The 26,044-nt window shown below is 44.2% G+C and overlaps 1 protein-coding gene across 4 annotated transcripts in view; it reads left to right on the forward strand.

Moving 5' to 3' along the window:
* LOC139415104 (protein FAM184A-like) overlaps window positions 1–26,044 on the forward strand; it is a 103,815-nt gene that overhangs the window by 55,608 nt on the left and 22,163 nt on the right. For all 4 annotated transcript variants that reach the window (XM_071162918.1, XM_071162921.1, XM_071162917.1 and 1 more), the window contains exons 6-12: window positions 87–209; window positions 727–888; window positions 2,260–2,381; window positions 10,652–10,802; window positions 14,518–14,730; window positions 18,785–18,938; window positions 19,337–19,464. In XM_071162918.1, the coding sequence (XP_071019019.1) occupies window positions 87–209; window positions 727–888; window positions 2,260–2,381; window positions 10,652–10,802; window positions 14,518–14,730; window positions 18,785–18,938; window positions 19,337–19,464 (1,053 nt within the window). The remainder of the gene's footprint in view (window positions 1–86; window positions 210–726; window positions 889–2,259; window positions 2,382–10,651; window positions 10,803–14,517; window positions 14,731–18,784; window positions 18,939–19,336; window positions 19,465–26,044) is intronic.

The raw sequence follows: 26,044 nt of genomic DNA on the forward strand, positions 1-26,044 counted from the left end.
AATTCATAAAAAGCCTATAATATTGTAAGCCCTGTAATGGTTATTGTGCTGGTATTATTATAACAGTCTTTGTGGTATGCCTACAGGAAATGGAGCAGCAGTTTGAGAGGGAGAGGCTCTCATTGGTGGAGCAGAAGAACCATCTCAGACAACAACTGGACAGCCTGAGGGAGGAGCTCGCCGCCAAACTTGAACAAGCCAATCAGGAGGTCAGTCATGAGTCACTCTACCTATCAGATCTCTCCTCTTTCTCAATTCATTTTGACCATGTATTTAGGTCAGACACATAGAATTAGAATTACTGGTGCTAATTGGTGTTCTTTGAATTTTTATGCTTTCGATTCTCAGAAAACAAACCAGGTTTGAAAGGAAAATAACAGCAGGAATGTATGTCTTGGCTCATTCGAAGTGCAGTTTCCCAACTCTACTGAAGGGAATGTCTAGGAGTTCATTACAGCTGGTTAAGATATTAAGGCCTCTCTGAGCACTGAGATAGACTTCTAGAGAACAGCTGCTGATGTGTAGAGTGTGTCTTGACTCATTTCAAGTGCAGATTCCCAATTGTAATTTATTACAAAAGGGAATATATTTGACTCTACTTTATTACAGCCGTTTTTAAAGCCTGTCTGGGTACTGTGGTGTATAATAGACTTCTAGCCTTTATTCTTGTTCTGTGCTGAGTGTGGGTCTGCTCTCCCTCCCTCCCTGTCCCTCCCCTGTGTGCAGGTGTTGCGCCTGCAGGAGCTGGTGAAGGAGGGTGAGCAGGGCATGGGTTCAGCAGAGGGACACATCTCCAACCTGAAGGAGGCCCAGGACAAACTAGTGGAGGAGTTGGACGCTACTAGGGCCAGACTGAGAGAGACCAGCAACCTGCTGACCGCCCTGCAGGTGAGAGCACTGTTACAGCGCACACACACACACATACATACACACACACACACACACACACAGGCAGGCACACGCAAACACACACAAATAGATTTTTTATGGGTCCTTGGTGGGGTTACCTCATCAGGGAGCCATTGGATTCTCCAACAGGCACCCTAATGATTTTCCTTCCTCATTCCCTCTTCTGACCAGGTATTTATTGATTGTGTATTAAGCTTATTTATGGGGGTAATAAAGTTTATCTGTACTGAATAGCCTTGAGTCTATTCCCTTACTAAATCTATCACGTCCACCCGCTTTGTCCCAGATTCCAATTCTTCATATGCCAAGCAGGCTTTCCACCCGCTTTGTCCCAGATTCCAATTCTTCATATGCCGAGCAGGCTTTCCAGCAGCTTTGTCCCAGATTCCAATTCTTCATATGCCGAGCAGGCTTTCCAGCAGCTTTGTCCCAGATTCCAATTCTTCATATGCTAACCAGGCTTTCCAGCAGCTTTGTCCCAGATTCCAATTCTTCATATGCCAAGCAGGCTTTCCAGCAGCTTTGTCCCAGATTCCAATTCTTCATATACTAAGCAGGCTTTCCAGCAGCTTTGTCCCAGATTCCAATTCTTCATATGCCGAGCAGGCTTTCCAGCAGCTTTGTCCCAGATTCCAATTCTTCATATGCTAACCAGGCTTTCCAGCAGCTTTGTCCCAGATTCCAATTCTTCATATGCCGAGCAGGCTTTCCAGCAGCTTTGTCCCAGATTCCAATTCTTCATATGCCAAGCAGGCTTTCCAGCAGCTTTGTCCCAGATTCCAATTCTTCATATGCTAACCAGGCTTTCCAGCAGCTTTGTCCCAGATTCCAATTCTTCATATGCCAAGCAGGCTTTCCAGCAGCTTTGTCCCAGATTCCAATTCTTCATATACTAAGCAGGCTTTCCAGCAGCTTTGGGTTGACATACCTAATCAGGCTCAGATTGTACATTTTGTTCTCATCTTTAAGGAGCCCATGTGGCATTGGCACTTCATTATGCCATTGACCTTCTGAGGCTCCCCTCTCTCCTCTTCCCTCTCTCGCTCCCTCGCTCTGGTCCTGCGTAATGAAGCAGGCTGTAGTCTGAATGAATGTCAGGGGAAGTTTTGGAGCGGCATTGATGGTAGTAGGTCCAGGCTGTTTTTCCTCTCCTCTGACTGATCACACAGAGCACAGAGCACCCATGTTCACACAGGCCCCCAAGATCCTCATTGGTAGTAATGTGTGTTGACTCCTGTCCATACAGGGTTAGATCTCATGCTCAATTGTGTTGTTTATCATGAGAGTTAATATCATTAACTCTTTCTCTCTTTATTCCTGTCTTTCTGTCTTTCTCCTTCCCCGTCTCAGGGAGAGATGGAGGCCCAGAAGAAGCAGCACGAGGCTAAAGTCATCACTATTAAAGAGGACGAGAAGCTCAAGATGGACAAGATGGCACTGGAACTGGAGCTCAAGTGGACCGAGACGTTAAGGTGTGTGTGGTGTGTGTGTGTGTGCGTACATGCATTTCTTGTTTTTGGGTCTGCCTTGGCCCTGGGGTTAATTTGGTTGAGATGTGCCAAGGATGGCGAGGGAGAAGTTAAGTGAAAGAGTGAATCCAGCTTCATACTAATAATACCAGTCCAGGGCTGGTCTCTCCCCAGCAGGAGGTCCTTCTCTCCCTGGCTCAGAGGATTATGAATGGACGGCTTCATTTAAAAAGAGCCAGTGCTGCAACACAGATTATGACCACTGAAAAGGCCTGTGACCATTGGAATTATCTTTAGAGGGCTCAGCGTCCACACAGATCATTAGAGTAATAATAACACTAATAATGCTGTACTTGTAAGTACTGTAGCTAGCTAGGTCACACATTGAGTTTGTGTGCAAGTGAAAGAGGAGGAGATGATGATGATGATGATGAGAAATTATACTGCCCCAAAATAAGGGCCTTCATTTTTCACAACATTTGTTCAGCCGCTGCCCTCGTCTACCTCTAAATGTGTTTTTCGTCTGAAGCAGAAGCGGTTGTTTACCAAGGGAATTGAGCCCGAGTGACAACAGGGCTGTGACAAGCCACTGCTTATGAATTTCAAGTGTAAAAACATTTTGTTGGCACAATAAAGGGCCATTTGAATCTCAATGTCGACCAAAGCGCATCAGGGACATGTGAATCACGGTGTGAACAGAACTGCAGCTCAGAGATGTGACACTGGAGATGAGGAGGAGGAGGAGGAAGTTCATCCTAGCTCATCAGACAGAGTCCAATTAGTGTCTCTCTCCCTTGCTGGGGTCAATGTTAATACAGCATTAGGGATGCCTGATTACCAGGAAGGCTCTGCTACACATGGACTTCTACAATAACACCATCCAGATCAGCACAAAGTTTTCTCCTGTCCTCCTCTTTATCTTGTGTACTGTAATTAGGTTTCATTTACCCTCCTCTCTCGCAATGTTCATATTTCACAGTTGCATTCCCCTTCAGCGCCTTTTCATTTTGTAATTTGTAAGTTATGCATTTTACATGCTCTTTAGTTCTGACAGCATTTAGGGTTTTTATTAAGTGAGATAGTAATTAAAACTAAATTGAAGACTGCTTTTTCTCTAGTAAAGCATAATGCAAAACACAACCCCCGGGGGTTCTGATTGTACTTCTGCCATGTCGAACTCGAGCCAACATGCCACTCAGGAAGAGCGAGAGAGAGAAAGAGAGAGGTGAAGGCAGAGGGAGAGATATTCCCATTTTCCTCCTCCCTCCTCTGTTCTAGGCCCTTCTCAGTAGGAGGAGGTGCTAAGGAGCACCTCTCTTTCATGTCCTGTGACGGACTGTCAGACACATCTCTCCTCCTGCTGGTGATGTGGAGCGAGATACAGCAGCAGAAATACCCACATTTAAAGCCTCCTCTCTCTGTTTACCTTATGTAATGGTGGGCTTGAACATGAACTGCATTAGCAAGAGGGACAATGCAGATGGGCGGCACCACCCGACCGCACCGCAGCGTCTATGACAGCCGCCACGCACACCTGCACAGAGAACACATGGAGAATACACACACACGTAGCGTCACAGACAGAAAATGATTGAACAGAGCTGGTCTGGCTCTGTGTATGTTCTGAGAGAGAGAGCCCTTTAAGGTCCACCATTCCAGACGGCTAGAATAGAACAGGGAGCTTCGCTACTGTGTGTTTCATTGCGGTGATGTCAGAACTGGGTATAATGAACATCCACAGTCAGTTTCTATCAATTGAGATTTACCTCAGTCAAATGAAAGCTTTGTGAGAGATGCAGTTATTGGCGTTGGTGTGCCCCAGATGTGGGGGGGATTCTTGAAAGTCAGGCTAATCCTTGTCCAGCAGGGAAACAACATTTTTATAGTTGAAAAAATTTTTTGGGGATTATTTGAGCTTATGTACATTTAGGGGAATTTTTATAGTAAAATATAAATGTGGAGAATTTTCTAAATACTTTCAATACTAGTAATTTCATGATACCTCTATGCCTGGAAATTCCCTTGTCCTGTCACGAACGTCGTAAGAAGCGGACCAATGCGCAGTGTGGTGTGAATGCATCATTTTAATGGATGACGAAAACACGAAGTAAACTGAACAAAACAATAAATGAACAACGACCGTGAAGCTATATACCAAATGTGCTGACACAAGCAACTAACATAGACAATCACCCACAACCCACAATGACAAAACAGGCTGCCTAAATATGGTTCCCAATCAGAGATAACGACTAACACCTGCCTCTGATTGAGAACCATATCAGGCCAAACACAGAAACAGACAAACTAGACATCGAACATAGAATGCCCACTCAGATCACACCCTGACCAAACAAAACCTAAAAACATACAAAGCAAACTATGGTCAGGGCGTGACATGTCCAGAGCAAAGGATCCCAATTTCAAACTTTAAAAAAAAAACTGCCAATAGTGGATATTAATTAGAGGTCGACCAATTATGATTTTTCAACGCCGATACCGATTATTGGAGGACCAAAAAAGCCAATACCGATTAATCTGCCATTTTTAACATTAAAAAAAAGAAAAAAAAAGAAAGAAAAATAAATAACATCTTTATATATATTTTTTTGCATTTTTTTATAAATATATATTTGTAATAATGACAATTACAACAATACTGAATTAACACTTTTATTTGAACTTAATATAATACTTAAATAAAATAAATTTAGTCTCAAATAAATAATGAAACATGTTTAAATAATGCAAAAACAAAGTGTTGGAGAAGAAAGTAAAAGTGCAATATGTGCCATGTAAAAAAGCTAACGTTTAAGTTCCTTGCTCAGAACATGAGAACATATGAAAGCTGGTGGTTCCTTTTAACATGAGTCTTCAATATTCCCAGGTAAGAAGTTTTAGGTTGTAGTTAGTTATTATAGGACTATTTCTCTCCATAACATTTGTATTTCATATACCTTTGACTATTGGATGTTCTAATAGGTACTTTAGTATTGCCAGCCTAATCTCGGGAGTTGATAGGCTTGAAGTCATAAACAGCTGCTGGCAAATGCAGTAAAGTGCTGTTTGAATGAATGCTTACGAGCCTGCTGCTGCCTACCACCGCTCAGTCAGACTGCTCTATCAAATCATAGACTTAATTATAATATAATAACACACAGAAATACAATCCTTAGGTCATTAATATGGTCAAATCCAGAAACTATCATTTCGAAAACCAAACGTTTATTATTTCAGTGAAATGCGGAACCGTTCCGTATTTTATCTAACGGGTGGCATCCATAAGTCTAAATATTGCTGTTACATTGCACAACCTTCAATGTTATGTCATAATTGCGTAAAATTCTGGCAAATTAGTTCGCAACGAGCCAGGCGGCCCAAACTGTTGCCTATAACCTGACTCTGCATGCAATGAACGCAAGAGAAGTGACACAATTTCCCTAGTTTAATATTGCCTGCTAACATGAATTTCTTTTAACTAAATATGCAGGTTTAAAAATATATACTTCTGTGTATTGATTTTAAGAAAGGCATTGATGTTTATGGTTAGGTACAGTGGGGGAAAAAAGTATTTAGTCAGCCACCAATTGTGCAAGTTCTCCCACTTAAAAAGATGAGAGCGGCCTGTAATTTTCATCATAGGTACACTTCAACTAAACAATCCAGAAAATCACATTGTAGGATTTTTAATGAATTTATTTGCAAATTATGGTGGAAAATAAGTATTTGGTCGATAACAAAAGTTTATCTCAATACGTTGTTATATACCCTTTGTTGGCAATGACAGAGGTCAAACGTTTTCTGTAAGTCTTCACAAGGTTTTCACACACTGTTGCTGGTATTTTGGCCCATTCCTCCATGCCAACCAATGGTTTTCACAGCATTTCTCTGTTATTTTGAGATTAGCTAAAGCTGCAGTATGAGGGGAGAGATGGTCTACAATGCTGTTCAAATCAATATTTTATATTTTGATGTTTCTGAAGTGATATTTTGCTGAAAATGCTAGCATGAGGGACAAGTAGCTATCCACAATGAGATGAGTTTTGACAAAAGTCACCCAACCTTGTAAGTTACCTAGGTATTTTTTATTTTACCTTTATTTAACCAGGCAAGTCAGTTAAGAACTAATTCTTATTTTCAATGACGGCCTGGGAACAGTGGGTTAACTGCCTGTTCAGGGGCAGAACGACAAATTTGTACCTTGTCAGCTCGGGGGTTTGAACTCGCAACCTTCCGGTTACTAGTCCAACGCTCTAACCACTAGGCTACCCTGCCGCCCCATAATATAATCAATCAAATGTCAATCAAATGTATTTATGACCCCCTTTTTTACATCAGATGATGTCACAAAGTGCTTATACAGGAACCCAGTCTAAAACCCCAAACCGCAAGCAATGCAGATATAGAAGCACTGTGGCTAGGAAAAATTCCTTAGAAAGGCAGGAACCTAGTGAAAAACCAAGAGAGGAACCAGGCTCTGAGGGGTGGCCAGTCCTTTTCTGACTGTGCCAAGTGGAGATTAGAAGAGTACATGGCCATTAAGACAGATCAAACGTTCATAGATTACCAGCACCTCAGGAGTAAATGTCAGTTGGCTTTTCGTAGCTGAGCATTCAAAGGCCGAGACAGCAGGTGCAGTAGAGGGGGAGAGAGAGGGATGAAAACAGCCGGTCCGGGACAAGGTAGCATGTTCGGTGAACAGGTCAGTGTGTATAACTAACAGGTCATGGTGTATAACTAACTAGCTAGCAACTAACTAGTTCAATTTCTCTCACGATTATAAAGGATGATGATGCTGAATGAACATGGTAGCCTCGCCGCGAGCTCCTAGAAAACTTTGCAGGTTTCTACTTTTTCTAGTGTGTTCTCTAATTTTCTTGCTCTGTTTGTTTAATGCATTACTTCATACACCCAGGTAGAACTATTGGAATATGAATTGCTTGGGACTCACCATCCACCCGATCTTACCGAATTCCCAGAGACAGCGGAAACAATGTTCTAGCCTCGTCAGTGAGGCACCGGGTAGCCTGGGAGTCCTACCGGATAGAAGAAAACAAAGACTCTGATGGAGAGGCAGACGTGGAGGGGTCTTAGTGCGATTGAGACGCCGGGCGACCCGTCCTCCATTACATTGTATACTACTCATTAGTGAATTAGCTTGACAAACTCAGAACGAGGATCTCCTTCCAGACGGATATCAGATTCTGCAACATACTTTTTCAGTTTTTCTGAGACTTGGCTTTCCTTTGACATTCAAATGGATTATATTCAACCAGCGAGTTTTACAGTTCATCGAGCAGATAGGAAGTGGGCTCTCTCTGGCAAGAACAAAGGCGGTGGTGTCTGCTTCATGACCAGTAACAAGTATTGCGATTGGCGCAATGTACAGGAACTTCAAAGGTTCTGCTCTCCAGACTTTGAATAGTTGGTCATCAAATGTCGCTCTTTTTATCTTCCCGAGAGAGTTCTCGTGGATTATCACCATGGCTGTGCACATCCTGCCCCAAGCAGACACCAATCGCCATTGCACTGGATACTACCCTCACTCACCTGGACAAAAGGAATGCATACTTTGAGGATGCTTTTTGACGGGCCGTCCCCAGGTGTTGAAGGTAGGCAGCAACACCTCCTCCAGACTGGTCCTTAACACAGGGGCCCTACAAGGGTGCGTCCTCCGTCCCCTCATGTACTCCTTGTATACCCAGAGATGCATGGCCTTACACAGTTCCAACTCAATTATACATTTCACTGACAACACGAGAGCAGTATGCCTGATTACCGACAATGACGAGGAGGTCTGCACTCTGACGACGTGGTGCCAGGTAAACAACCTCTCCCTCAACGTCAGCAAAACAAACGAGCTGATTGTGGACTTCAGGAGGAACCAGGCTGGGCATGCCCCCATCCTCGTCAACGGAGCTACTGTGGAGACGGTCAAAAACGTCCCTGTGAAACTGCACTACGCCACTGGATGGAGTCCATTTGTGACTGACTGCCTGTCATCTTTTTGGTGTTCAGAGTGAAAGCTTGGATCTCAATGGGAATTTCACACTGACGTAATTCCTCCATTCTCGCTATACCCTCCCATTCTCCTTCCTCTACATGCTCCACTGTCCTTCTTCCATTATCCCTTACTGCCTACACTCCTCCATCCTCTCTGTCTTCTCTACATTCTCACCACTTCTTCCTTCCCATCTCCTCTGCACACCAGGTGCTGAGTGCCCTCCTAGGTAATTAGCCAGATTGGGGATTCGGGGCTGGGTTATGAATATGAATGTGAGGCTCTTTACAATATAAAGGCCCTGAGAGCTGCGTGTCTGTGTTTTTCTGAAGCGATGAGGATCAACACATGTCCTTGCAGAAGTGTCAGCGGGCTAAACCGGTGTGATGCGTCATAGCACTCACTCACCCTGATGCTCATCTGGTGTTAGGAGGGACAAAAACACTGGTGGCGTCCTGCCCTTAACAACGTCATTCTCTGATAAATAACGATTAACATGCAGTCCACACTCCTACTAAAAGGTATTTGCAGCGCCGTTAAACATGTGGGCATTGGATAGCACTGAGATGGTGAGGTGGGAGATGTCTGCATGACGCCGTGGGGAATTCTACACAGATGTACGCTCTGCTCTGTTCCCAAGGATGTGGACTCGGAACACCTCCAGAGCTCCGACAGCCAGCGGCGTGCTGGAAATGTTCAGCAAATACAGGACATAATGTTGAGCTGTTAAAACTTCATAAGGCTAGGGGCCCCGCTAGCGGGACAACTTCCGGTAAGACTGGAGGGCGCACAATTCAAATAAATAATAATTAAAATTATGGATATTAAACATTTAGGAACATACAAGTGTCTTATATCATTTTTAAGCTTAAATTCTTGTTAATCTAACCGCACTGTCTGATTTACAATAGGCTTTACAGCGAAAGCATGCCATGCGATTGTTTGAGGACGGCGATCCACATCAAAATATTATTCCACAAGCACAGGTTTCATAAATTCACAAATAGCGATTTAAATATTCACTTACTTTTTGAAAATCTTCCTCTGATTTGTCATCCAAAGGGTCCCAGCTACAACTTGTAGTGTCGTTTTGTTAGATGAAAATCCGTCCTTATATCCCAAAAAGTCTGTTTAGTTGGGGCCATCGATTTGAGTAATCCACTCCGTTCAACATGTAGAGAAAGGAATCTAAAAAGCTACCGCTAAATTTTGTTAAAACAAGTCAAAATACGTTTCTATTTAATCCTCAGATACCCTAAATGTAAATAAACTATAATATTTCATACGGAAAGAATATGTTCAATAGGAAAATAATATTAGCAGGTGCGCGTCCTCTTCGTCGCGTGCGCGTAGACTGATTTCCAAGTCTGTATCCCAATACTAAAACTCAGAATTCTAACTCGTTTGGGAAGAAACAAGCCTGAAACCTTGAACAAAGATTACTGACATCCAGTAGAAGCCATAGGTATTGCATACTGGGAGCTAGATTGAATTATTTCCCTATACGTTCCAATGGTACCAATTATATGCATATCCTGGCTTCAGGGCCTGAGCAACAGGCAGTTTACTTTGGGCACGTCAGTCAGGCGGAAATGGAGTAAAATAGACCCTGTCCTGAAGTAACCTCTTAGAGACCCTCTGTGTCCCAGGCGCATGCATTAACATCTTCGCTGTTAGTCGGCCCCCCGTCTCGCTTCTATCTAATGTTCACTGTTAGTCGGCCCCCCGTCTCTCTTCTCTCTAATGTTCACTGTTAGTCGGCCCCCCGTCTCACTTCTCCCTAATGTTCACTGTACGCACAGTGTGCTCTGGAGATGAGGGCAAATGGATTATGTTTATTAAATATGCACGTAGTGGCAGATTTTTCTCTATTTTCTTTTTGCTGCTAACAAATGTCTTGGCTGTGCTGCGTCGCTCATTCCAATGAGAAGTGGAGTTTGAAAGGGTCTTAAAACATGCCACAGATGAAATATTTATAGAGGGGGCTTTTCAAGCATGTGCTCTTGCACGCATGACTAGCATGATGTTCCCCGGAATACGTCGACCTCCCGTTACTGTAAACAGACCGCTGTTCTATATGATTTGCAGCAGCTTCACTTTTTATGGAATATATTACTACTATATTACTAATCCATTAAGTTATTTTCAGAAGGTTTTCCTTTCGGAGTCAAACTGACATTATTTTGATCTGCTGAGCCCTGGATAGTCATCATTATCTTGTGTTTATTTTATTTAATGGAAAGTGTGTGTGTGCGTGTGTGTGTGTCCACAGACAGGAGTGTAAGAAGCTGCGTGAGGAGCTAAGGGAGGATCATGAGGATGACAAGAGGGCAGCCCTCATCCAGCTGGCCCAGAACAAGGAGCAGGAGCTGGGCAGTGCCCGCGAGAGCTGGCAGAGGAAGGTGGAGGACCTACTGGAGCAGGTAAGAGACAGTCCACCCTCACCCTGCTGCACCAACTGGGTGTTGTGATATACACACTGGGCTGGGATCCTGGTTAACTGGACAGTAAGAGGACTCTATCATTTCTACATCTGTCCACTATTATCATCAGTGCTAAGGTTTGGCTGAGATTTCTATAGGGATTTAATATACCTTAAGGTCAATAACATAGGTCGTAAATGTTCACCACTTAACCCATCACATCATGAAACATCCATTTGGAAGTGTATGTCATACAATATTAAATCATCCACTTCCTTAATGTCCATGAATAGGCGAGTGGAGAGTGCTCAGGGCCTCGCCCTATGCAGGTAGTCATCACAATGAAAGACTGCTGAGGAACCTGTTCTGTTACCTTAGCTGTAACTCCCACTGCAGTTATAGCCTGCAATATCACTTACACTACAGTCTCTCCTCTTTTGTGTATGAAGACACAACATGGCGAGTTTGAGGTTGTCATTTTAACCCCCTCTATTGGATATCTATTCAAATGATTGTATTTTAAATCTTCCCAAACTGGCACTGGCAGCCCTGTGAAGGGGACTGAATGGACCAAATATAATTCAAACTGAAACGTTTAAAGTACTTGAACTTGCTAATTGCATTAATATTCTACTTTCCCCTCTTTATTTCCCCCTCACTGTACTGTATTTACAAACAAATACCAGTATATTTAACTGGTGTGAGTGGCTTGCATGATGCTGCTGTGTGTACTCGCTCTGGCTTGCACTAAAGATGCTGGTTTCACTTCAGAGCGTCCATTTTCCTTTTGTTACAGTGTGCTGTACGCAGGTCAGGGTTTATTGTGGGCAACACTTGCAGTGTTGTGTTTTTTCAGGATGGATAGAGTATTTTACCTGGGCTATATACCTATATATACCTATATACCTGGGCTATTTACCTATATATACCTATATACCTGAGCTATATACCTATATATACCTATATACCTGGGCTATTTACCTATATATACCTATATACCTGGGCTATTTACCTGGGCTATATTTCGGTTTGAAATCTCTGTTCTTTCTGAATGTACCGAAGTGTGTTTGGCTTCTCTCTTCACTCCTTGTCTCGAAACAGAGAGAGTTGTTGTAGAACCACTGTGACTGGTTGCTACAGCAGTGAAGCAACGCCATCCAGTTCACAGGCAACACGCATGAAACACTCATGACCTGAGTCTGCCCTCTTCTGAGCATGTATATTCTGTATATGCTCAGGAACTGATTCCTGGTGCACTTCCCACTGGACTGTTTTCATCTTCCTGACCCTGTGAAAGGTGTGTATTTCTGTTATTTTGATGAGACAGAATTACAGCCTCTCTGAGTGGCATGTGATTTACTGTACCTCCTGCTCGGCGCTCTCTGCTGTGCCATAATAACTACAGTGCCTTCAGAAAGTATTCACTGTAACTTTTTCCATATTGTGTTGTGTTACAGCCTGAATTTTAATCCATTTAAAATTGATTAAATGTGTATATTTTTCCCCCACTGCCCTACACACAATACCCCATAATGTCAAAGTGGAATTATGTTTTTTGATGTTTTTACAAATTAATAAAAAATCTAAACCTGAAGTGTCTTGAGTCAATAAGTATTTATCCCCTTTGTTATGGCAAGCCTAACTATGTTTAGGAGTACAAATGTGCTTAACAAGTCTCACTCTGTGTGCAATAATAGTGTTTAACATGATTTTGAATGAGTACCTCATCTCCGTATCCCGCACATACAATTATCTATAAGTTCCCTCAGTCGAGCAGTGAATTTCGAACACAGATTCAACCACAAAGACTAGAGAGGTTTTCCAATGCCTCGCAAAGAAGGGCACCTATTGTTAAATGGGTAAAAACAAATTATATTAAAAAGCAGAAATTGAATATCCATTTGAGCAAGCTATTAATTACACTTTGGATTCTGTATCAATACACCATGTCACTACAAAGATACAGGTGTCCTTCCTACCTCAGTTGCCGGGGAGAAAGGAAACCGCTCAGGGATTTCACCATGAGGCCAATGGTAAATTTAAAACAGTTAAAGAGATTATAGGAGAAAACTGAGGATGGATCAGCAACATTGTAGTTTGTTACTCCACAATACTAACCTTATTGACAGAGTGAAAAGAAGGAAGCCTGTACAGAATAAAAATAATCCAAAGCATGCAACCTGTTTGCAATAAGGCACTAAAGTAAAACTGCCAAAAATGAGGCAAAGAAATTAACTTTATGTCCTGAATTCAAAACTTATGTTTTGGGCAAATCCAACAGAACACATCATTGATTACCACTGATTATTTTCAAGCATGGTGGTGGCTGCATCATGTTATGGGTATGCGTGTCATCAGCAAGGATTAGGGAGTTTTTTTTTTATTATAAAAATAAACGGAATAGAGCTAAGCACAGGCAAAATCGTATAGGAAAACTTGGGTTCACTTTTGGCATTCCAGGTGAAGCTGGTTGAGAGAATGCCAAGAGTGTGCAAAGCTGTCATCAAGTCTCCGGCTTGATGCTGTTTGCGCTCAGGTCCCAATGGAAGGCATAAAGTAACCTCTTATCCCTCTTCACAAGGAGTTGTGATTTTATCAGGGATGACGAGGGGTGCCATTTAGATAGCAGTCAAACATTTTGCCCAGCAGGAGATGACTTTGATAATGACTCTGGGCACACCAGTGAGTGAGCATTACAGCCTTACAGGCGCTGTATGTCACCTCTTGTTCACTCCAAGGCAGTGTGGGTATTGATTCTATGGGAGGTGTGAATGTCTTCTGTCAATGGCCCGACTTTGCACTGTCAACAGCAACCCACGGCTTGATCACCACTAAAACCCACTAGTCCCTCTCTGACATTAACCCACAGACACGTCCACTGACTCCACTTAGATCACTGCAGCCTGTCTGCCACATGCCCACCGTATCACTGTGTCCTCTGCTGCCCAGAGGCAAACTAATACACTCACTGCATTATAACAGTTTGTCTTTGATCTGCCTCTGGCTTGATAATGTACTATGCACTTCGTACTGTTTGTTGTCCAAATGTTTCATTACGCAGATGCTGGAAATCAATGCATTTGGGGAAAAGGAGGGCATTCAGACAGAGATTCCATTCTCAAAGGCTTTGCTCCAGATTCTTCCTGGTAGCTAGCAGCAGAGTCAGGGTGACTTATGGAGGTGTCACCACCGTGGTTCTCTTCTTCCCATAAACTCCTCTCTTGCTCTGGGCCCAGTCAGTCTCATTATTCACAGTAATAATACTAAGTACTAATGAAGCCATGGCTGATTCATGTGGGATGACTGAGCTGTCATGTTGATCACACGTACAATACAGTACTGATTGGACGTCACCAAAGGTTGCAAAGCAGCCAAAGTTGCTCCAGGCCTACCATTTTGAAAGAACGATTTTGAGGGCGTAATGGAAAATGTCATTTTGTTGCACCCTTTAACAAAAATGTAATGTTGTGTTGCTTCAGGTCATAACTGCCGGTAAAAATGTATATCTGTTTTTGTTGTTAACAAAGTAGGCATATGTTAATGAAGTATACAGACAAACAGCTATCTGTAAGAGAAATACTAATAACACACAGACAATCTGATCTAAACTCTGTTCTTCTCTATTCCCTCTCTATCTCTCTCTCCAAACACTTTATCTCTCTCTCGTCCTTCTCTCTCTCGCTCTCTCTCCCTTTACTTCCCTCCCCCTCATCAGATCTCGTTGCTGAAGCAGAGTCTGGAGATGCAGTTGTCTCAGTCGCAGACCTCCCTGCAGCAGCTCCAGGCCCAGTTCAGCCAGGAGCGGGAGCACTTGAGCCAGCAGCTCCAGGAGCTGCAGCTGGAACACCAGCGCAGGGAGCACAGCCTACAGGAGGCCCACTGCTGCGCCATGCAGGACCTGGAGGAGACCCGCCAGCACGACCTCAAGGTGAAGCCCCTACCGGTCTGTCTACAAAGTCTCCGGTCATAGTAAATGTCCTGACCATCAGACCAACCCGATCACCACCAAGCCCAACCCCTTTTGTCTACTGGGGGATCTAGCCATGACATTCCCTCTGTCCCTGTGACATCACTACCTCTTATCTGTATCATTTGTACTTTATGCCCATTGACATGCACATTGCGACTCTGCTCTACAGGGTGCCCAACCCTCTTTCCTTTTACATATGAACTCTTTCAGCTTACAAGTGGTTAGAATCACTGCCAGTGTGAAGGCTCCCATCTGGTGACTTTAGAGCACTAGATTAGATATGAGGCATTATGGGCCAGTATAGGCTCTGATGTGTCTGTAAGACTGGATATCAGTCAGGTACACAGAATGAGGAGAGACAGTGAAGATTTACTGGTGACGTGGCCAGATGAAGTTTTACAACAGTGAGTCCATCAACATTACCAGAGACGTGAAGGGGTTGACTCCTGAGCGGATCAGTGATTTGGACCTGACCCCGATTGCTGTCTGGGACACACACTATTGTTCAATTCTTCACCCTTCAAAACGAAAAGGCTACATCAGCATAGTATTTGATGGAATTACGATGCAACACATCTAATATTGTCCCAGGGTTTTAAATATGAGTAATGTGGTGCAGTAATGTAATATTATGGGAATGTTTTGGGAATCTGGCGTGGCATCTGTGTAATAGTAATTCAGATGGTGATGAGTTTGTTGTCAGCACAGCCGGGGGAAATACACTTGGGTCCATAAGCCAGTAACTTCATGCTCAGTTCCAACTCTTTTAAAATCAGCCCTCTGCTCATAGAGCTCTTTATAGGACATGAGAGTCATGTAGCAAGATGGAGCTATATCGATCAGCACGGGTCATGAATGTGGGTTCATGCTTGAAAGGCAGATTGTCAGTCAGGCTCATGCATGGGTTAACTGTGTAGGTCTTTGTCAGGAAGAGGATTGGATCTGTTAATTTATTCACTGGTGTTTACTAAGTAAATGCATCTGGGTGCAGGGTTCACTGTGGCACAATCTCAGCTGGAGCAAGCTGCATTTCCTCCTCGCAAAACAATTAATACTGGATAGCCAAAGAGCGGGTACCATTTTGTGGCAGAACAGATATGCCCAGCTCTCCGTCTTTACATATAAGACTTACTGACTGTACCCTAAAACACTGACATTTCAGTACTGATCTGGGCATTTCATAATCAAGGTTGAAGTATGAATCAGAACTTATTTATTAATCCAGAAAATACCCAGTACGTGAAAATAGACTTCTGAAAAATATAACGACATTCACATTTTCAAACACGGAATCTTTTCTTTCCAAAGAAAAGGGAACAAATGGGTTTTTCTGCACTCAACACTCCAAGGCCGTTTTGAAATGCATTTAACCTTACTCAGAGCCTTCGTTTGAGATTCTAAAACCCTCAGTTGAAGTTTATGTTAAGGGGTCATGCAGGCGTTATGCAAAGCTGACACATTGTCCCTGAGCATTCTGTCTCACCTCTCCAGCCACAGATTGGATTAGAAGTATAAGACCTATGAGTCATCGGAGATTGAATGGGACGAAAAGTCTTTCCTGTCTGCTAATGAAAGAACATAGCTCACAAACCTCCCCTAGGAACACATTTATCTCCATAGCTGTTCTCTCTTAAAAAGACGCTAGGTTGACTCAAAGTTGTTTCTTATAACCTTTTGCGGGGATAAATGTATTTGGTTTTAGTTTGTTCTAGACATGTTTTATGAGGAGAAAGTCATTTAGAGTGAAGTAAAGCAAACAGAACTGTCTTGTTTGAGGCATTAGGGACAAATTCAGTTTCTCCTTTCCTGCAGGAGGAACACACATCCCCTGATTGTATCTATTTGCATCACAAACTCTGTTATACAATAACTAATAAAATTCTAATTTTAACATCCAATCTAGATCTCTACTTTTTCACAGTAAAACATTTCCTGTAAATCCCCTAGTTCTAGGTATGAACACACAATACGGTGTCTCTTGGGATTCTCGTAAACTATCGTTTTTTTCTTCGTTCAATCTTATTTTTAATTTGTGCACAGGCTGCATGAATGAGACTGCGCACAGACCTAACAGACCCAGGGCTTTGGACCTGAGAGAAAATATATAGATGGCCTCCCGGGTGGCGCAGTGGTTAAGGGCGCTGTACTGCAGCGCCAGCTGTGCCATCAGAGTCCCTGGGTTCGCGCCCAGGCTCTGTCGTAACCGGCCGCGACCGGGAGGTCCGTGGGGCGACGCACAATTGGCGTCGTCCGGGTTAGGGAGGGCTTGGTCGGTAGGGATCTCCTTGTCTCATCGCGCACCAGCGACTGTGTTGCGGGCCGGGCGCAGGTTGCCAGGTGCACGGTGTAGCCTCCGACACATTGGTGCGGCTGGCTTCCGGGTTGGATGCGCGCTGTGTTAAGAAGCAGTACGCATGACATTCAACCTTCGTCTCTCCTGAGCCCGTACGGGAGTTGTAGCAATGAGACAAGATAGTAGCTACTACAACAATTGGATACCACGAAATTGGGGAGAAAAAGGGGTAAAAAAAAATATATATATATATATATATATATATATATATATAGATCATTTACTAGCCTTGTCCCATGTCAACCAATACATGAACAAACACACTTAGGAATTAGCTAAAACACAAACACGACCCAAGGACCACCAATTACCATCTAGATACTACACTACATAGACTCTGACAAATAGGCATTGATACTGAGATACCAACATAGCCATTCCCTCTAACTCCCATGTTTCTACAGTACATGGTTTGATCTGGAACTTTGTTTGTGGTGATGAGAGACTTTAGACTTGTTATCTATTCTAAAAGTGCTGCTGTCGCTACGGGGTTCTTCCCCCACTGAGGTTAGGAACATTGCTTTCTACTGAACTCTCCCAGCAGTAGCCTATTAGAGGCCTTGCTGCCTAGCCACAGAATGTCCCCCCTGACGGCCATTAGAATGATACTGACCTAACCTTTTACTTCTCCACAAGGACACTGTGCCGACACACACACAGTGATGTGGCTCAACCACTAACTGTTGGATATAGTATTCAACAAACATAATTGCTAAGAACATCATGCCTCAGCTGATTTATTATTGTTTACTTTGTAAGGCCTACCTATTTGATTTAATATTATACAAGTCATATGTTGATTGAAAGGCACTGTTATCTTTCTATTTCCATCTAAATCGTGTTTTATCCCTATCAATCTGGTGTTGTGGCCCCTGTCTCTCTGTCTCTCTCTACTCTCTCTACTCTCTTTCTTTGTCTCTTTCTTTGTCTACCCCCTCCCTTCCTCTCTCCCTCCCATGATTGGTGATTGTAGTGTGATATGAAAGGTGTATTCATGAGGTTTGACAAGTACCAGGTGTCTAGTGTTACTTTATTGAGCTGTGACCTTATCCTTGCCATGTTAACGGCTCTGTGTCTACTTAATTGAGTTTTGAGTGGCGTATTGTGTGCTGTTTTGCTTGCTGTTGCTGGAAAACCTTCCAAAAGCCCCAACAAGCTGCTGATGATATGCTTAAGTGCTAATTAATTGTAATATAATTCCATAGTGATCAGGAATAATGTTTAGAACATGCCACTGCCTGAGTACCTTTCAGCCTTTTTGTTACTGAACTACACTTAGTCCAACAGCAACATACAGGTTGAGTTGAACTGATGCTGTTGCAAGATTCTCCCAAACTGATCTTTCTCTTTACCATCTGAACTCTTCATATATGTTTCAGACTTTCCCTTCTAGCGATGAAAATAATGGTTATTTTTTTTCATTAACCAGCGCCGTCAACAAGATGTACCATCTGAACTCTTCATATATGTTTCAGACTTTCCCTTCTAGCGATGAAAATAATGGTTATTTTTTTTCATTAACCAGCGCCGTCAACAAGATGAAAACCGATTATCCGTGCCAAAACATTATATACAATGATTTGTATGTCATTAGTTTGTCCTTGTCCTAACCTGTGTGTGTCCCTCCTGACCTCTGAACTCGCGTGTGCGTGTGTGTAGAAGCTGGAGCATCGTCTGCGGCAGCAGCACCACATAGAGCTCCAGTCTGTGAGAGAGGCTCACAGACACAGCATTGAGACGCTCAAACAGCAGTCAGAGCAGGAGCTGCAGACTCTACGCTTCGAGCTGGAGGACGAGGGCAAGGCCATGCTGGGTAAGAGCCATGCTGGGTTAGGGTCTGATGGGGGAATGGCTCTCCGGGTCTCACACTGGGTTAAGGGCCCAGCAGACGTTGGGGCCACATCGGGTTGAAGCCCTAACAACGAAGGCCATGTTGGGTAAGGACCTTGAGAGAGAGAAAGGCAATATGTAGTGATAGAGGACCATTCTAGGTAAATAGCAGACTTGGTTGTAGCCGTTAGAAAAAGCCATTGGAAGCTAGTCTTGCTAAACACAGCCTGACACTCCTCCCTTTAGGAATCAAGGCAACGCTGGATATTCCATCACATAGCTTTAGAAGCAGGAGATGTACTGTGTGATGAATGTGTTTTAATTAGCTAGAGGCGAGCTCCCTAAGGACCCTGTCTGTCTCTCTATCTCTTTGGTTCCTAGCCTCTCTGCGCTCTGAGCTGAACCACCTCCATGCCTCGGCCATAGAACATCTACGGCAGACCCACCAACAGGAGACGGCTGCAGCTAAACTGGAGCTGGAGAACGCCCTGGAGAACAGCCGGACACAGGTCAGAGTCACCGGGACTTACTGGCATTCCACATATCACTTAGTTAACAGAGATAATGGAAACAATATGGATGGGCCAGCATTAGTTTGTACTACAGTATTATTGGATATTGGCCATGAACAACAGCATTGTAAAAAAATATGTTGGTATTGTAATCGCCTTTAACAGCAGGCAATTTTGTATAGTGGCTTAACGATGAGGTTAGACATTAGCTCAATGAATGAGGATAGATAATGATATTAAAAAAGAGAGAAATAAGTAAAAAAAAATCTAGATAATCCTTCTGTGCCTTTTATTGTGCAGACTGAAATGCTTTTGCAAAAATGTCCATAGAAGAGAAATATCTCCCTTGGCAACAGCCCTTTTTTCTCTTCTCCACTCTGGCTTCTGTTGCTTGTATATTCACACATCTGAATAGCTGTGTGGCTTGTTGGATACAGCTTGAGCAAGAGTAATCAGTGGGTTGGAACCTGGGGTTCTGGCCTCCTAGAGAGAGAACAAGTGACGGCCTCCCTCGCTCCCACACACAGACAGACAAACACACACACTCCACAGAGAAAGGGTATTTTAAAATGCTCAATACGTCCTCCATTTGCTCCCGATTCCTCGACTTTCTGCAACATATCTGGGTGCTTTATAACACTAACACATGCGCTATTCACAGAAACAAAGATCTTAACTATTGCCTATTGTACATAACCAATAGCTTTGCCACACCCAGATTACAGTATGTGCAGTTTAAAAGATGGTAATGCGCACGGGGGAAGGCTGATGTGTCTGTTAGAGAGCAGTAGGTTTACCTCCCATAATACCAGCACTCTGAGCCGGTCCAACTCCTGTCAACGGGCTCTTCATCTCAGGCATAAATCACTCTAATTAAGTATAATGCCCTGGGTCCTCTCTCATCGCCATGGCAGAGCCAGATGTTCAGGACCAGGCACACAGCTGTTTCTGAGGGGACCTACTCCTACGCTAGTCAGCCTACAGCAAGGTCACAAGGCAAATACAAGTTCTACCTGCCAAATAAAAGAAGATACGAGCCAGGGTACCTACTGCAGTGCGAGCAGGTTCACTTTCCACAGTGGGGGCAATGCAAATAGTCTGGGTAGCCATTTGATTAGATATTCAGTCTTATGGCTTTACTGGTAGAAGCTGTTAAGAAGCCTTTTGGACCTAGACTTGGTGCTCCAGTACCGTTTGCCCTGTGGTAGCGGAGAGAACTGTCTATGACTAGGGTGGGCTGGAGTCTTTGACCATTTTTAGGGCCTTCCTCTGACACTGTCTGGTATAGAGGTCCTGGATGGCAGGATGCTTGGCCCCAGTGATGTACTGGGCCGTATGCACTACCCTCTGTAGTGCCTTGCGGTCGGAGGCCGAGCAGTTACCATACCTGGCGGTGATGCAACCAGTCAGGAAGCTCTCGATGGTGCAACTGTATAAACGTTTGAAGATCTGAGGACCCATTCCAAATCTTTTCAGTCTCCTGAGGGGGAATAGGTTTTGTCGTGCCCGCTTCACGACTGTCTTGGTGTGCTTGGACCATGTTAGTTTCTTGATGATGTGGACACCAAGGAACTTGAAGCTCTCAACCAGGCTCCATTGCAGACCCGTCGATGAGAATGGGGGGCGTGCTCGGTCCTCAATTTCCTGTAGTCCAAAATGATCTCCTTTGTCTTGATCACGCTGAAGGAGAGGTTGTTGTCCTGGCACCACACGGCCAGGTCTGTGACCTTCTCCCTATAGGCTGTCTCGTCGTTGTCGGTGATAAGGCCGTTGTGTCATCGGCAAACTTAATAATGGTGTTGGAGTCGTGCCTGGCCATGCAGTGATGGGTGAACAAGGAATACAGGAGGGGACTGAGCACGCACCCCTGAGGTGCCCCGTATTGAGGATCAGCGTGGCGGATGTGTTGTTACCTGCCCTTACCACCTGGGGGGGTGGCCCGTCCAGGATCCAGTTGCAGAGGGAGGTGTTTAGTCCCAGGGTCCTTAGCTTAGTGATGAGCTTTGAGGGCACAATGGTGTTGAACATTGAGCTTTAGTCAATGAATAACATTCTCACATAGGTGTTCCTTTTGTCCAGGTGTGAAAGGGCAGTGTGGAGTACAATAGAGATTGCATCATCTGTGGATCTGTTGGGGCAGTATGCAAATTGGATCTAGGGTTTCTGGGATGATGATGTTGATGTGAGCCATGACCAGACTTTCAAAGCACTTCTTGGCTACAGACGTGAGTGCTACGGGTCAGTAGACATTTAGGCAGGTTACCTTAATGTTATTGGGCACAGAGACTATGGTGGTCTGCTTGAAACATGGTTCTATTACAGACTCAGACAGGAAGAGGTTGAATATGTCAGTGGAGACACTTGCCATTTGATCAGCGCATGCTCGGAGTACACGTCCTGGTAATCCGTCTGGCCCTGCGGTCTTGTGAATGTTGACCTGTTTAAAGGACTTACTCACATTGACTGCGGAGAGCATGATCACACAGTCGTCTGGAACAGCTGATGCTCTCATGTACGTTTCAGTGTTATTTGCCTCGAAGTGAGCATAGAAGTAATTTAGCTCGTCTGGTAAGCTCGTGTCACTGGGCAGCTCACGGCTGTGGTTCCTTTTGCAGTCTGTAATAGTTTGCAAGCACTGCAACATCCGACGAGTGTCGGAGCTGGTGTAGTACGATTCAATCTTAGTCCTGTATTGATGCTTTGCCTGTTTGATGGTTCGTCGGAGGGCATATTGGATTTCTAATAATCTCCCGGGTAAGAATGCCACTCCTTGACAGCGGCAGTTCTACCCTTTAGCTCAGTGTGGATGTTGCCTGTAATCCATGGCCTCTGGTTGGGATATGTGCATACAGTCACTGTGGGGACGGTGTCATTGATGCACTTATTGATGAAGCCAATGACTGATGTGGTGTACTCCTCAATTTTTATTTTTATTTATTTCACCTTTATTTAACCAGGTAGGTAAGTTGAGAACAAGTTCTCATTTACAATTGCGACCTGGCCAAGAGTCTATATACGATGTGAGCAAAAGTCTATATACGATGTGAGCAAATGAGGTGAGATAAGGGAGGTAAAGGCAAAAAAGGCCATGGTGGCAAAGTAAATACAAAATAGCAAGTAAAACACTGGAATGATAGATTTGCAGTGGAAGAATGTGCAAAGTAGAAATAAAAATAATGGGGTGCAAAGGAGCAAAATAAATAAAATAAATACAGTAGGGAAAGAGGTAGTTGTTTGGGCTAAATTATAGGTGGGCTATGTACAGGTGCAGTAATCTGTGAGCTGCTCTGACAGTTGGTGCTTAAAGCTAGTGAGGGGGATAAGTGTTTCCAGTCTCAGAGATTTTTGTAGTTCGTTCCAGTCATTGGCAGCAGAGAACTGGAAGGAGAGGCGGCCAAAGAAAGAATTGGTTTTGGGGGTGACCAGAGAGATATACCTGCTGGAGCGCGTGCTACAGGTGGGTGATGCTATGGTGACCAGCGAGCTGAGATAAGTGGGGACTTTACCTAGCAGGGTCTTGTAGATGACATGGAGCCAGTGGGTTTGGCGACGAGTATGAAGCGAGGGCCAGTCAACGAGAGCGTACAGGTCGCAATGGTGGGTAGTATATGAGGCTTTGTTGACAAAACGGATTGCACTGTGATAGACTGCATCCAATTGGTTGAGTAGGGTATTGGAGGCTATTTTGTAAATGACATCGCCGAAGTCGAGGATTGGTAGGATGGTCAGTTTTACAAGGGTATGTTTGGCAGCATGAGTGAAGGATGCTTTGTTGCGAAATAGGAAGCCAATTCTAGATTTAACTTTGGATTGGAGATGTTTGATGTGGGTCTGGAAGGAGAGTTTACAGTCTAACCAGACACCCAGGTATTTGTAGTTGTCCACGTATTCTAAGTCAGAGCCGTCCAGAGTAGTGATGTTGGACAGGTGGGCAGGTGCAGGCAGCGATCGGTTGAAGAGCATGCATTTAGTTTTACTTGTATTTAAGAGCAATTGGAGGCCACGGAAGGAGAGTTGAAGCTTGCCTGGAGGGTTGTTAACACAGTGTCCAAAGAAGGGCCAGAAGAATACAGAATGGTGTCGTCTGCAGCAAGAGCGACATTATGGATGTATACAGAGAAGAGAGTCGGTCCAAGAATTTAACCCTGTGGCACCCCCATAGAGACTGCCAGAAGTCCGGACAGCAGACCCTCCGATTTGACACACTGAACTCTATCAGAGAAGTAGTTGGTGAACCAGACGAGGCAATTATTTGAGAAACCAAGACTGTAGAGTCTGCCGATGAGGATGTGGTGATTGACAGAGTCTAAAGCCTTGGCCAGATCAATGAATACGGCTGCACAGTAATGTTTCTTATCGATTGCGGTTAAGATATCGTTTAGGACCTTGAGCGTGGCTGAGGTGCACCCATGACCAGCTCTGAAACCAGATTGAATAGCAGAGAAGGTATGGTGAGATTCGAAATGGTCGGTAATCTGTTTGTTGACTTGGCTTTCGAAGACCTTAGAAAGGCAGGGTAGGATAGATATAGGTCTGTAGCAGTTTGAGTCAAGAGTGTGTCCCCCTTTGAAGAGGGGGATGACCGCAGCTGCTTTCCAGTCTTTGGGAATCTCAGACGACACGAAAGAGAGGTTGAACAGGCTAGTAATAGGGGTGGCAACGATTTCGGCAGATAATTTTAGAAAGAAAGGGTCCAGATTGTCTAGCCCGGCTGATTTGTAGGGGTCCAGATTTTGCAACTCTTTGAGAACATCAGCTGACTGGATTTGGGAGAAGGAGAAATGGGGAAGGCTTGGGCGAGTTGCTGTGGGGGTGCAGTGCTGTTGACCGGGGTAGGAGTAGCCAGGTGGAAAGCATGGCCAGCCGTAGAAAAATGCTTATTGAAATTCTCAATTATAGTGGATTTATCAGTGGTGACAGTGTTTTCTATCTTCAGTGCAGTGGGCAGCTGGGAGGAGGTGTTCTTATTCTCCATGGACTTTACAGTGTCCCAGAACTTTTTTGAGTTAGTGTTGCAGGAAACAAATTTCTGCTTGAAAAAGCTAGCCTTGGCTTTTCTAACACTCTGTGTATAATGGTTTCTAGCTTCCCTGAACAGCTGCATATCACGGGGGCTGTTCGATGCTAATGCAGAACGCCATAGGATGTTTTTCTTCCATGTCATTGGAAGAATCGCGGAACATATTCCAGTCTGTGCTAGCAAAACAGTCCTGTAGCTTATCTGTTTCATCTGACCACTTTTTTATTGACCGAGTCTCTGGTGCTTCCTGCTTTAGTTTTTGCTTGTAAGCAGGAATCAGGAGGATAGAATCATGGTCAGATTTGCCAAATGGAGGGCGAGGGAGAGCTTTGTACCCGTTTCTATGTGTGGAGTAAAGGTGGTCTAGAGTTTTTTCCCCCTCTGGTTGCTTATTTAACATGGTATAAGTTAGGTTAAACAGATTTAAGTTTCCCGGCATTAAAGTCCCCATTCACTAGGAGCGGCGCCTCTGGATGAGCGTTTTCCTGTTGGCTTATGGCCGTATACAGCTCATTGAGTGCGGTCTTAGTGCCAACATCGGTTTGTGGTGGTAAATAGACAGATATGAAGAATATAGATGGAAACTCTCTTGGTAGATAGTGTGGTCTACAGCTTATCATGAGATACTCTACCTCAAGCGAGCAAAACCTCGACCACGTTTCCGAGAGAGAGATATTGATTGATTCATTGATTCATTTGAGGGAGCATACTTAAGTTCACACAGGACACCAGATAGGAAAGACTCACCCTAGCTGCCCGGCACATAGACTATTGCAGCATAGATACTGGAGACTTGACAGGGGGGGTCGGAGGACACTGTGGCCCCATCCAATGATATGCCCGGATAGGGCCAACCAGGCAAGATATAACCCCACACCACTAGAGGGATATCAACAGACTACCAACTTACTACCCTCAGACAAAGGCTGAGTTTAGCCCACGAAGATCACCTCCACCGCACAAGCCTGAGGGGGGCGCAAAACCGGACAGGAAGATCACGTCAATGACGCACCCATCTTAGGGACTGCATGGGAGAGCGCTAGTAAGCCAGTGACTCAGCCTCCGTAATGGGGTCAGAGGCAGAGAATCCCGGTGGAGAGAGGCGAGCCAGCCAGGCAGAGACAGCAAGGGTGGTTCGTCACTCCAGTGCCTTGTCGTTCACCATTGCACCCATGGGCTAGACTACACTCAATCATAGGACCAACTGAAGAGATGAGTCTTCAGTAAAGACTTAATTAAATATCGAGAACGAGTCTGCGTCTCTCACATGGATAGGCAGACCATTCTATAAAAATTGAGCTCTATAGGAGAAAGCCCTGCCTCCAGCTGTTTGCTTAGAAATTCTAGGGACAATAAGGAGGCTTGCGTCTTGTGACCGTAGCGTACGTGTAGGTATGTACGGCAGGACCTAATCGGAGGGATGGGTAGGAGCAAGTCCATGTAATGCTTTGTAGGTTAGCAGTAAAACCTTGAAATCAGATCTAGCCTTAACAGGAAGCCAGAGGCTGGCACTGGAGTAATATGATCACATTTTGGGGTTCTAGTCAAGATTCTAGC

This window comes from Oncorhynchus clarkii, chromosome 8 (genome assembly GCF_045791955.1).
Source record: "Oncorhynchus clarkii lewisi isolate Uvic-CL-2024 chromosome 8, UVic_Ocla_1.0, whole genome shotgun sequence".
NCBI classification, from domain to species: domain Eukaryota; kingdom Metazoa; phylum Chordata; class Actinopteri; order Salmoniformes; family Salmonidae; genus Oncorhynchus; species Oncorhynchus clarkii.